Here is an 11,461-nt window from a genome sequence, read left to right as displayed (position 1 = left end):
CAACATGAGGAAGCTAGGAAGATCCTCTGTTTAATTATACAGTCACTTATGGTAGACAGACATGGAACTAATTAGAATCAATATATAGTGATTCCATCCACATTCAATGAACACCCCCAAGTCAAACAAATACTTTCTAGAAGCAATACTCATTTTCAGTTCCTCACTCTATTTGGTTTCTGATACATTCATCAATATCCAACATGTTGGAATGTTTACTGCCATGTTATAAAAAGAACATCAACTCAGGTTTATAAAGATCAACGGATGAGGAAAACAAAGAACATGCTGATGATGAACATCATGGAAATGAAAAGACTTTGTTCCTGGTTTTGAACTAAATTACTGTAGGAAAAGATGACCATCTTTAAGGTTTTGCATCTGATATGATATAAGTCTTCCATGGCTATGGTGATTGTGTGCAGCATTATGTTCTGGTAAATTATAGCTTCCACTAGAGAACTTTGTAGCTCCACCATTCATCTTCAAGCCCAGGGGTTTTGTTAGTTTCTTGTGAAAGATTTTGTGGGTTGACTTGTTTTGGATTTGGAATGCTTAAACCAAAATCTAGACCCTGATGAAATGGGAAAGGAAATCCAGTTCCAATACCAGAAGTTGGGGTGCTGGATCCCATCCATGCGAATCTTTGAATGGTTTCGTCTGGTGGGATAACTGGAAATGATCCTTGATTAGAACCTGGTTCCAGCATTTGGTTCACTCTTGGTACCACATGGTTGTATGATGAAGCATCAAGCCCCTGATTTGCAAATTTTGGGTCATTTAGAAGAGTTGGTAACGTGGGATATATTGCCCAAGGTGCCTGACCAAAGGGACTAGACAGAAAATTTTGAACAACCGATGATCCCGGCTTTTCTATGTTAGTACCGGCGCCTGCGGTTGTAATGCCTTGGCCATGGCTCGCTTGATCTTCAGGTACTTGATGGTGATCGCGGAGATCAACGGTCTCCTTACCTTTCGCACTCCTCTTCATAGATCCACTCTTGGCTTTTTGAGCTTCTATGGCTAAAACAACACCAGTATGACAATGGACTTGAACATTTTGATCAGTATCACTTGTTTGAAGATTAGGATTCGCAGCAGCTATCAACGAGCTATCTCCTTTCCTTTTTGATGAAGTAATAAGTTCAACAACTTTTCCAGGCCCGAGTCGATCTCCTAATGTATTGAAATAATCAGTAGAACCAGTAGCAGTATTACCTGTAGGAAATCTAATTAAAGATCTATCCATGCCATATCCGAAACCATTCTGATGCTGCTTGTTATTGTTCTCCTCATCTCGAATCAGTACCTGCAGCTTGTTTTGCTGTTGGACTCGAGTGCATTTGTCAGTCTTACTCGAGTTTCGAAGTCGCGTGCTTTCCATGTGAACTTTTCCATTTTGATCTTCAACTTTTTTAGATTTTTTCCTTGTCTGCAATTGAACCTTGTCATCTCCAGGTTTTTTTCCCCTTGGATGATCAGTCACCAATTTTTGCATTTCATCCATCAACCATTTCAATAAACTTTCTCTTGTAACTTTAAGATCTTTTAACAATGAATCCATGAAGTTTTTAAGATCATCCAATGGGGCATGGTGATCATAACCACTTGTTTCACCCTTCTGCAAATCAACTTTTTCAACAGAATCCTTCTTCATTTTGTTCCTGCTGCTCATATTCCTAGTTTTCCTTTTCTTAACCTTCCCAACATTAATTTGATCCTCTTTTGCAGGATTCTCATTGTCCTTCTGCTTAAGTCTACTAATTTCACTACTTTCATCATCACCAAGTGAAATCAATCGTGAGACCAGCTTCTGCTTTCTGATAAGTGACCCGTCACTCGATACTGAATCATCGAATGAAGAATCGAGTTCATCATCGTTCCTCCTGAACTCCCAACGCTGCTGAAATTCCATATCTCCCATTTATACTAGGGGCATCACTATAAAACTGAACATTGCAAAAAATTAGGACAATAGTAATGAAATGAACATATCTTTGAAGCTTCAAGTCACCAAATCCATCCCCCTATATAAAATTAGATAGCTATCCCCATTTGTCCCCAGTGTAAGAAAACATTCATACAACTATGACAGCTGTTGTGCTGCTCATATCAAGACCAAATCTGATACTTTTTTTAGTACAAAACACAATAAAAAATCACAATAAATAAATAAATGCCTAGTAAAAGAATTTGAAAACAGTATCAGCAATAGAGAAGAACCATGTAGAATAGAAGATTTGTGTTCTAACCATATATCAGTCGAAAACACAGGGTTGAATCCAGGATGATACGTTGTTAATATGTATTAAACAATGCATATATTTTAGCTTTTAAGCAATCAAAACCAAGGGCAGAAGTTGGCTTTTTTTTTTTTCTTTTTACTTTTCCTGTTTTGGATTTTCACCAAACTTTCTATATAGTTTTTGATCTGTTGTGAAATAAAAGATTTGGCTTACCATGTATAGCCCATGATAGTTCTTTGTCCTTATTTGGTGCTTTTATCCCATACATTGATTTCCTTTTACAGAACTTGGCCGTATGCCAAGTTCCAGCTATTACAGATTGTTCTTTTTCTTACACCAATGTTTCATGTGTGAAATAAATGGATTTTTCCTATTTCATGATGATTTTCTAGCTAGTAATGGTTTTATTTTTCTTCTCAAATATGTAAAAAAGAAAAAATATTTTTGCATTAATAAGAAGAATTTGCTTTGATTATCTTCTAATTATGGCCTCTATTTACATATCCAATTTATAGAAGATGATAAGCTCAAAAATCAATATTATCTAAAGAATTTAGAAAGAGAGTTATTGCAGTAAGCCAAATAAGGGTTAACATAACAAAATATGAGTACGTTTACTTCTAAAGATGATTGACATCTTATATAGTCGACAAATAAGGGAAAGAAGTAGAATTTGGGTGGTAGGTAAAGAGATGTACCAACAAATAAAATTACACTGCAAGATATATTGCAGGTTGTGGATTCATTGGCATTTTTCACAAAACCACTGTAATAATAAAATATTTTCATAACATCATAGTAATAACTAATAAGTGAATTAACCAAGCAAATGTAGAATCATTTAATTTGAACTGGAAACCATTATTATAGTACTAGCATTATACCATGAAGTTTAATTCTCCCTCAATCGAATACTTTTTCTCTTCTTTTTTTTTTAAGAAAATTCCTGTTAAAATGCTTTAAACAAATTATAAACAATGAACATCATCATGCTAATTCCAAGCAATATCATATTAAGATTTTAATATGTAATTAGATAAGTGACATAATAAATAAATAAAAAAACTAATGAGATTTGTTCCTTTTAGTAGTAGCAATAACGGAATATAGCTATTAGAAGCATCTGTCCAAACTCCACCATGACTCATTAAGTTTATTGTCTAAAAAGACAGAAGCATGAGATTCACTTGAAGAACCTATATACACTTCTCTTATCCCTATGTAAAAGAAAACATTTGCCCAACTAACTCTTCATAGATCTTCACTCTCATACTTTACAATTGCTTAAACATCATCATGTTAATTCTAAACAATGGCATAGTAAGATCTCAAAGTGTAATCAGATAAATGACATGTAGACATAAAACTAATGAGATTACGGACTATAACTATTAGAGGCACATGTCGAAACTCCATCATTACTCATTAAGCTTATTGTCTAAAAGGATAGTTCGCAACATGGGATCTACTTGAAGAATCTATATACACCTCTCTTGTCCCATGTAAAAGAAGACATCTGCCCAACTAACTTTTCGTAGATCTTTACTATTATACTTTACAATTGATTAAACATCATCATGTTAATTCCAAGTAATATCATATTGAGATCTCAATATGTAATCAGATAAGTGACATAACAGATATAAAACTAATGAGATTTACTCCCATTAATAGTAACAATGACGGATTATAGCTATTACAGGCACTTGCTCCACCATTACTCATTAAAGCTTATTGTTTAAAAGGATACTTGGTAACATAAGATCCACTTAAAGAACCTATATACACCTCTCTTGTAACACCCCTTACCCAATACCGTTGCCGGAGTCGAGCATGAGGCGTTACTTGACTTAACTTAAAAGTTCGGGGCATAAAAATTTACTTTCAAATTTAATTTCATCATTCATAATAAAGCTGTCCACCTGTACAGCAGTCACTAAAATAATTATAATTAAAGCTACAAAACTCGAAATTTATATCCGTAAATTTTCCCTGAAACTAGACTCATATATCTATTCACCATAAATTTTTCAGAATTTTTTCTTTAGCCAATTAGTACAGTTTATTAGTTGAAGTCTCCCCTGTTTCACTAATTGACTATCCTGACCACTCATCATTAAAATTTAATTATATCTTATTAAAGGCTTCATATGGTGATTAAACTTATTTCTACTGAAAATAGACTCATTAAGGAATCTATACATATAAATTATAACTCATAATTCCTTCTGTACAATTTTTAATGAATTTCTAAAGTCAGAACAGGGGACTTCAAAAACATTCTTGCCCTGTTTCACTAAAATTCAAATATCTAAAAGTATATAATTCTTTTGCTTACTCGACTTCTTTTATATGAAAGTAGACTCTTTCAGCTTTAATTTCATATCTCACTCAACTTCTAATTCTATTTCCACTATTTTTGGTGATTTTTAAAAGTTACATCAATGCTGCTGTCCAAGAACTGCTCCATTGCAATTTTTTTAAAAAAATTCAATATAACCCCTTTATAATTGTCTAACCTTCCCTGCAAATTTCAAATCACAACCAATTCCAGTATTTCATCTACTTCATTTAAATACTAATTAAGTTCAACCAATCAACCATTTCAAACTAAAAACATGTATATATTTCGATATCTAACGCAACCATAACATTCAAATTTACTTTTACTTCAATTCGCTATACATGCCATATAAATCCAAAAAGTTGCTTAACATAAACTACCGGAGTATATCTGGATAGTGTGATTCTTGATGTAGATCCGATCCTCCGAATGTATAAATACGTTAATCTACAAAAACAATAAACACACACATGTAAGCTTATAGAAAAGCTTAGTAAGTTCATAGGCATAAAACATAAATCTTACCAAACACTTGTACACTGATACAATATACACCATTACTAAATTTACCTGTCAACCACAATCTTTGGTGAGTTCCTTGGTATAAACTCACTACTACTTATTCTTTTACCATAATTCCTTTGGGCCCATTTGTCACTTACCATCCTTGATCAAAATTAAGGAACGGTTACGGAAAATTGAGTACTTCACTTTCACTTTGACATATGACCTCTTATCACTTGTCCTTGATCAGATAAGTGTAGCTAGGCTACCACTTATCACTTTGCCACTTGATCAGATAAGTGTAGCCACTTATCACTTTGTCTCTTGATCAGATAAGTGTAACCACTTATCACTTTGTTTCTTGATCAGATAAGTGTAGCCACTTATCACTTTGTTTCTTGATCAGAAGTACTCAAATCCGGTGTTCCACTTAATTTGATCATTTATTCGATTTTCACATTTTTATTTTATTCTCATTTCAACAATAAATACATTTCATCATACATTGTATAATTCATGAAATTAACATTTAATCATTAAATTTCAGCCATATGAACTTACCTGGATCGATTTGCAGAATTTGTAAAAGTTCAGGGACTAATCGGCTACTTTTTCTTTTCCTCGACTTGTTTCGGGTTCTCGATGTGATTCAAAAATATGAAAAACCAGCTTATTCCAGACCTCCTATGGCGTTTTTGCTGATAAATTGTGAAGAGATCTCTAGATTTTTCACTTTTGTCTTTGTTTTAAATGTTTAATTTGTTAAGTTTCCAATTTTGCCCCTGTTTCTCCTTACATTCTGCTGATTTTTTTACCCAACCGTCCAGCCCATATAATTTGGGCCTAATTGCCTTTTAAATCCCTCCACTTTAGTCACTTAAGCTATTTAATCACAATTTAACAAATTTTACACTATTCCCAATTTAGTCCTTTTTAGTTAATTAACTATCCAAACGTTAAAATTTTCTAACGAAACTTTAATACCAACTCAATGACACTCTATAAATATTTATAAAAATATTTATGGCTCGGTTGAAAATCTTCGAGGTCTCGATACCTCGTTTTTTTTATTTTAATTATTTTAATATTTATTCCTAGTACACTATTCACTATTTCAAAAATTTTCCTAACTTCACATTTAACTTATACTTACTAAATTTATAATATTTTCTACTCGTTTGTCAGATTTAGTGATCTCGAATCACCATTCCGACACCACTAAAAATTCAGGCTATTACATCTCTTGCCCCCGTGTAAAAGAAGACATCTGCCCAACTAATTCATAAATCTTTACTCTCATTACTTTACAATTCCTCACATAACTACCATGTGAATTGTGGTTAACTATCACCTTATATTATTTAAATCAATAAACCTTAACCATAATTACAAACAATATGATTCAAGTAATTATAACATGAATCAACAATATAAAACATCGAATTAATAATTAAAATATACCTAGATCTAGAACATAACAAATGTGGATAAAGCTTACATGTGATGGAACTTGTAATGACCCGAATTTTACCGTTACTGAAAAAGTGTATTTTTGGGTCTCCGTTTCTGAAAAATGGATTAGTAAATATTTATTAAAAATATTTACGAAGTTAATCGAGTGGTCAATTAGAGTTTAATTAAGTGAACTAGCTTAAATTAAGGATAATTGGATAAAATGATTAAATTGAATGAAGTGTGAAAGTTTAATTATAGAATAAAAAAATTGAAAGGACTAAATAAGTAAATAAGCCAAAAAGAATGCTAAATATATGGCAAAAATAAAATACAAGTGTAATAAATATAATACACACATTTGTAATACATCTATGTATTTGTTTATTATTTAAGTAAATATTAGTGTATTTATTATTATTAAATTAATATTATATGATAAATAAATAAAAGTAAGACAAATGTGTGGTAATGATTGGGTACAAGTGTATTAATAAAAAAAAATACATACACTTGTAATGCTTGTATTTAAGTATTAAAAGATATTTATTAATTATAAAAGATATTTATTAATTAAATAATTATATTATAAGATTTTATATGATAAATATATTAGATAATGACAAATGTATGGTTATAAATGAATACAAATGTACTAATAATATACACATGAATAAATAGATAATACTTATTATTTAAATAATAAATACATGTGTGTATATATATAAAAGGAAATAAAGAAAAAAAAAGAATAGAAATAGAAACAGAAGGCAAAACGAAAAGCAGGAAAGAAAGAAAGAAAGGGGAAAAGAAATAAGAAAGGGAAAATTGAAGGTTTGAGCTTGAGATTTAAATAGGTATGTCAATTTAGCCCTTTTTACTTAATTTTGATGTTTTAGAAATTTTAGAACAAGGTTTTGATGAAATTAAGTTGATTTATTGTAAGATAGTTGATTATAAGACATTGTTCTTATTGAACAAAAAAAGATGAATTAAGGGCTAAATTGATAGAAATTCAAGTTAGAAATGAAATAAGGATTGAATTGTAAAGTGATTCATAAGTTTTATGCTTTAAGGACTAAATTGAAAGAATTTCAAAATTATGGTTTTATGATGAAAAATAGATAATTATGTGTAAGTTTGGTTAAAAATTGAGTAGAAGCAAAGTATGAATTAAGATAGAAAAGTAAGTGAATTTAGTTAGGATTAAATTAAAATTAAAAGTAGAAAATCAACATTTTGCACTAAGACTATTTTGGACAGCAGCAGTAGTTTAAGTTTGAAAAATCACAAAACATTGTAGAAATTGAATTAGAGGATGAATAAAATATAGAATTAAATCTTATTTAGTCTAGTTTCTTTTTCTTATGAAAGAAACTATATAAGCAATTGAATTGTAAATTATGAGATATAATAACTTTTGTGAGACAAGGTCAGAATGATTTCGAGTTCCCCTATTCTGACTTTGGAAAATCATAAAAAATTGGATAAAAATAATTAGGGGCTTAAATTTATATGTTTAGAATCCTGAATGAGTCTATTTTCAATAGAAACAAACGAAGACATCATTAGAATCCTGTACAAGAAGATAATTAATTTTTAGTGAAGAAGGGTCGGAACTATCAGACAGCAGAATAGGGGAGACTTTAATGAATAAACTGTATTAATTGGCCGAACCAAAAATTATGAAATTTTTATAGTAAGAAGGTATAAGAGTCTAGTTTCAGGGAAAATTATAGGATCTTAATTTGGAGTTCTGTAGCTCAAGATAAAAATAATTTAGTGACTATGACACAGATGGACAACTTGAATATTCACATAAGTGATAGTGAAAATTATGGATAATGTTACCTACAAGTGTGTTGTTTATACCAAGGATATGGAATGGAGAGAAGGAGAAGGAAAAATATGTATGAATATTCAGCTAGCATGGCTAATTTGTATGTTTTTGGCTTAAGGACTAAATTGAATAAAAGTAAAACATTTTGTAAAAATGTCGAAAATGACTAAATTGAAAGGAATGAATTGTTTTATTATCTGAATTAATATATGCAATGAAATTATCAATTTAAGATTGGGTGAAATTTGGGAAAATGGTAAATTACCAATATGCCCCTAAATCTTGGTATTTCTGCAATTTAGTCAGGTAGGTTCGTATATCCTGAATGAGCATTGTAAATATGACAATTTAAGTATTGTATCGTATTTTATATGATATTTTGAATTGAATATATGAAAAGGATGTTACATGAAACATGAAAATGAATATTAAATAATAAAAAATTAATTAAAATTATTCTGAAAATCTCGGTAATGCCTCGTATCCTATCCCGGTCTCAGGTACGGGTATGGGGTATTACAGAACTTAAGTGTAATAAATTTAAACTAAAAGTCCATATATGATAAGATTCAAATCGTAGATCTCAAAATTTTCAATAGCCTAAAAATTCATTGATAATTCATTAAACCACAAATTTTCTTTTCCAACATAAGATCTTAAAAGTGGGTTCTTATCCAAGGAGATGGATTATCGGCAAATTGTGTGGTACAATCAATATAATCATGATTAATTAATTTGTTCATGTAATCTATATTTTTTGTGATGGATTATAAGTATTTTGTTTATGTAATCGATGATACAATCATTATAAATCAAGATTAAATATTATATTTGGGCCAACAAATATAATCATAAAGTATTATTTGATTAATTATATACATTTTTTATCTTCCTGTTAATTGTGACTGATTTACATTAACAGTTCGAATATGAAACTTATCAAATTTATCAGGGTTAATAGATAGTAGATAAATTTATGAAAATTTAATATATGTTATAATCAATAATTTTCATAAATAGAAGAACTCTTTGCAAAATATATATATATAATTTTATGAAAACAACATTATATAATATATTTAGAGTTAATTTCACGTGATGAGTTATATGTAATGTTTTTTACTAGGTTAATATCACTCGTTTCGTACACTAACTTGGATAAAAAAAATTGAAAATCAAATATTAATTTAAATATTATTATAAAATAAATAAAAGATAAAGTAAATGAATAAGAAATACGAGAACAAGAGAATTTTATTGATCAATAAAAGTGCTTACAATATTTTTAAAAAAAATTATATTTATTATGTAATAGCCTAATTTTCAGTGATATCGGGAATAGAGATTTGAGATCACCAAATCCAACGGGTGAGTTAAAAATTTAATAAATTAATATCTATGAGTCAAATGCGAATATAAAAGCATTTTTGAATTAGTGAATTTGGTGATTTAAAAGAATTAATTAGGTAAATTGGGTGAGAATGAGGTATCGAGACCTCAACTTCATAAATCGAGCCATAAATATTTTTAGAAATATTTATGGAGTGTTGGTGAGGTAGTATTAAAATTTAGTCAGAAAATTTTTACGTTTGGGTGGTTAATTAAATAAAAAGGACTAAATTGAAAAGAGTGTAAAAGTTGCTAGAAGGATTAAATAGCTCAATTGTCAAATGAGGAAGGACCTAAAGTGAAAATAGTCCTAAAGGAGATATTTTGGGCGGCAATAGCTGAGGAAAATCAGGAAATGGATGAAATAAGGGCAAAATTAGAAAATTGCCAAAATTGGCTAAATAAAAATGGGACTAAATTGGAATATCTAGAATTCTCTTCATTTCTCTTCATATTCATCAGCTGAAAAACAGCCATGGAGGAGGGTTCAAGCTGGTTTTCATACTCTAGCTTCATGTAAGTTTAATTCTTGCTTTCTCCTTGAAATTTTTATGTTTTTGTGACTTTTACAACTAGGTCCACTTGTTGAATTCATTAGTTTTTGATTCTATGAAAGAAATTGAAAGTTTTTATGAATATGTGCTGGAAGTATATGATGATTTGTCATGGAATTAGAGCTTTAAATTATTTATATGCTAATTTTATTGAAAGAATTGAATAGAAAGTGAATGTTTGGGACCTAATTGTAAAAGAGTTTGAAGTTAAAGTTTCATATGGAAATTCTGAATTTCAAAAATTATGAAATAACTTATAATGTCTAGAAAAAGTGTTAATTGATAAAATTATCTTAATTGAGGGGTTAATTGAGCAATGGCTGAATTGTATGAATTGTGAAATTTGGGGCAAAATAGAAATAAACATTTTGCACTAAAACTGTTTTAGACAGCAGCAGTAGTCTAATTTTGAAAAATCACTAAAAATTATATAAATCGAATTAGAGGATGAATAAAACATGAAATTAAAGCTTATTGAGTCTAGTTTCTTATAAAAGAAATTATGTAAGCAATGAAATTGTAAATCATCAGATACAATAACTTTTGTGAGACAAGGTCAGAATGATTTCGAGTTCCCCTGTTTTGACTTTGGAAAATCATAAAAAATAATTAGGGGCTTAAATTTATATGTTTAGAATACTGAATGAGTCTATTTTGAATAGAAACAAACGAGGACATCATTTGAATCCTGTACAATAAGATAATTAATTTTTAGTGAAGAAGGGTCGGAACTGTCAGACAGCAGAACAGGGGAGACTTCAATGAATAAACTGTATTAATTGGCCCAACCAAAAATTATGAAATTTTTATGGTAAGAAGGTATATGAGTCTAGTTTTATAGAAAATTAGCGGATATTAATTTGGAGTTCTATAGATCAAGATAAAAATAATTTAGTGACTATGACACAGATGGATAGCTTGAATATTCACATAAGTAGATAATGAAAATTATGGATAATGTTACTTACAAATGTGTTGTTTATACTAAGGATGTGGATGGAGAGGAGGAAGAGGAAAAATATACATATATATGAATGACTCGTGTATAAATTGATCAAATGCCCGGTTATAATCGATGAGTGTTGGATTAGAAATGATATAATGTTTTATTTAGAATATTTATTATGAAATT

At 29.8% G+C, this 11,461-nt stretch overlaps 1 protein-coding gene across 1 annotated transcript; it reads right to left on the bottom strand.

Moving 5' to 3' along the window:
- Positions 1 to 61: 61 nt before the first annotated feature.
- LOC107931924 (uncharacterized) lies at positions 62 to 2,371 on the bottom strand. The gene is made up of 2 exons (XM_016863886.2): positions 2,253 to 2,371; positions 62 to 1,949 (listed from the first exon to the last, which is right to left on the bottom strand). Exon 2 carries the CDS (start codon positions 1,922 to 1,924, stop codon positions 455 to 457), a length of 1,470 nt encoding a protein of 489 aa, XP_016719375.2. The 5' UTR covers positions 1,925 to 1,949; positions 2,253 to 2,371; the 3' UTR covers positions 62 to 454.
- Positions 2,372 to 11,461: the final 9,090 nt, after the last annotated feature.

Source organism: Gossypium hirsutum, chromosome A12 (genome assembly GCF_007990345.1).
Source record: "Gossypium hirsutum isolate 1008001.06 chromosome A12, Gossypium_hirsutum_v2.1, whole genome shotgun sequence".
In the NCBI taxonomy this organism is placed as follows: domain Eukaryota; kingdom Viridiplantae; phylum Streptophyta; class Magnoliopsida; order Malvales; family Malvaceae; genus Gossypium; species Gossypium hirsutum.
The sequence above is the reverse complement of the archived record's forward strand: the minus strand, read 5'-3'. Positions and strand labels throughout refer to the sequence as shown.

What these genes read in the sequence shown, in the direction of transcription:
- LOC107931924 (XM_016863886.2), bottom strand. Translation starts at nt 1,924, where the DNA reads ATGGGAGATATGGAATTTCAGCAGCGTTGGGAGTTCAGGAGGAACGAT.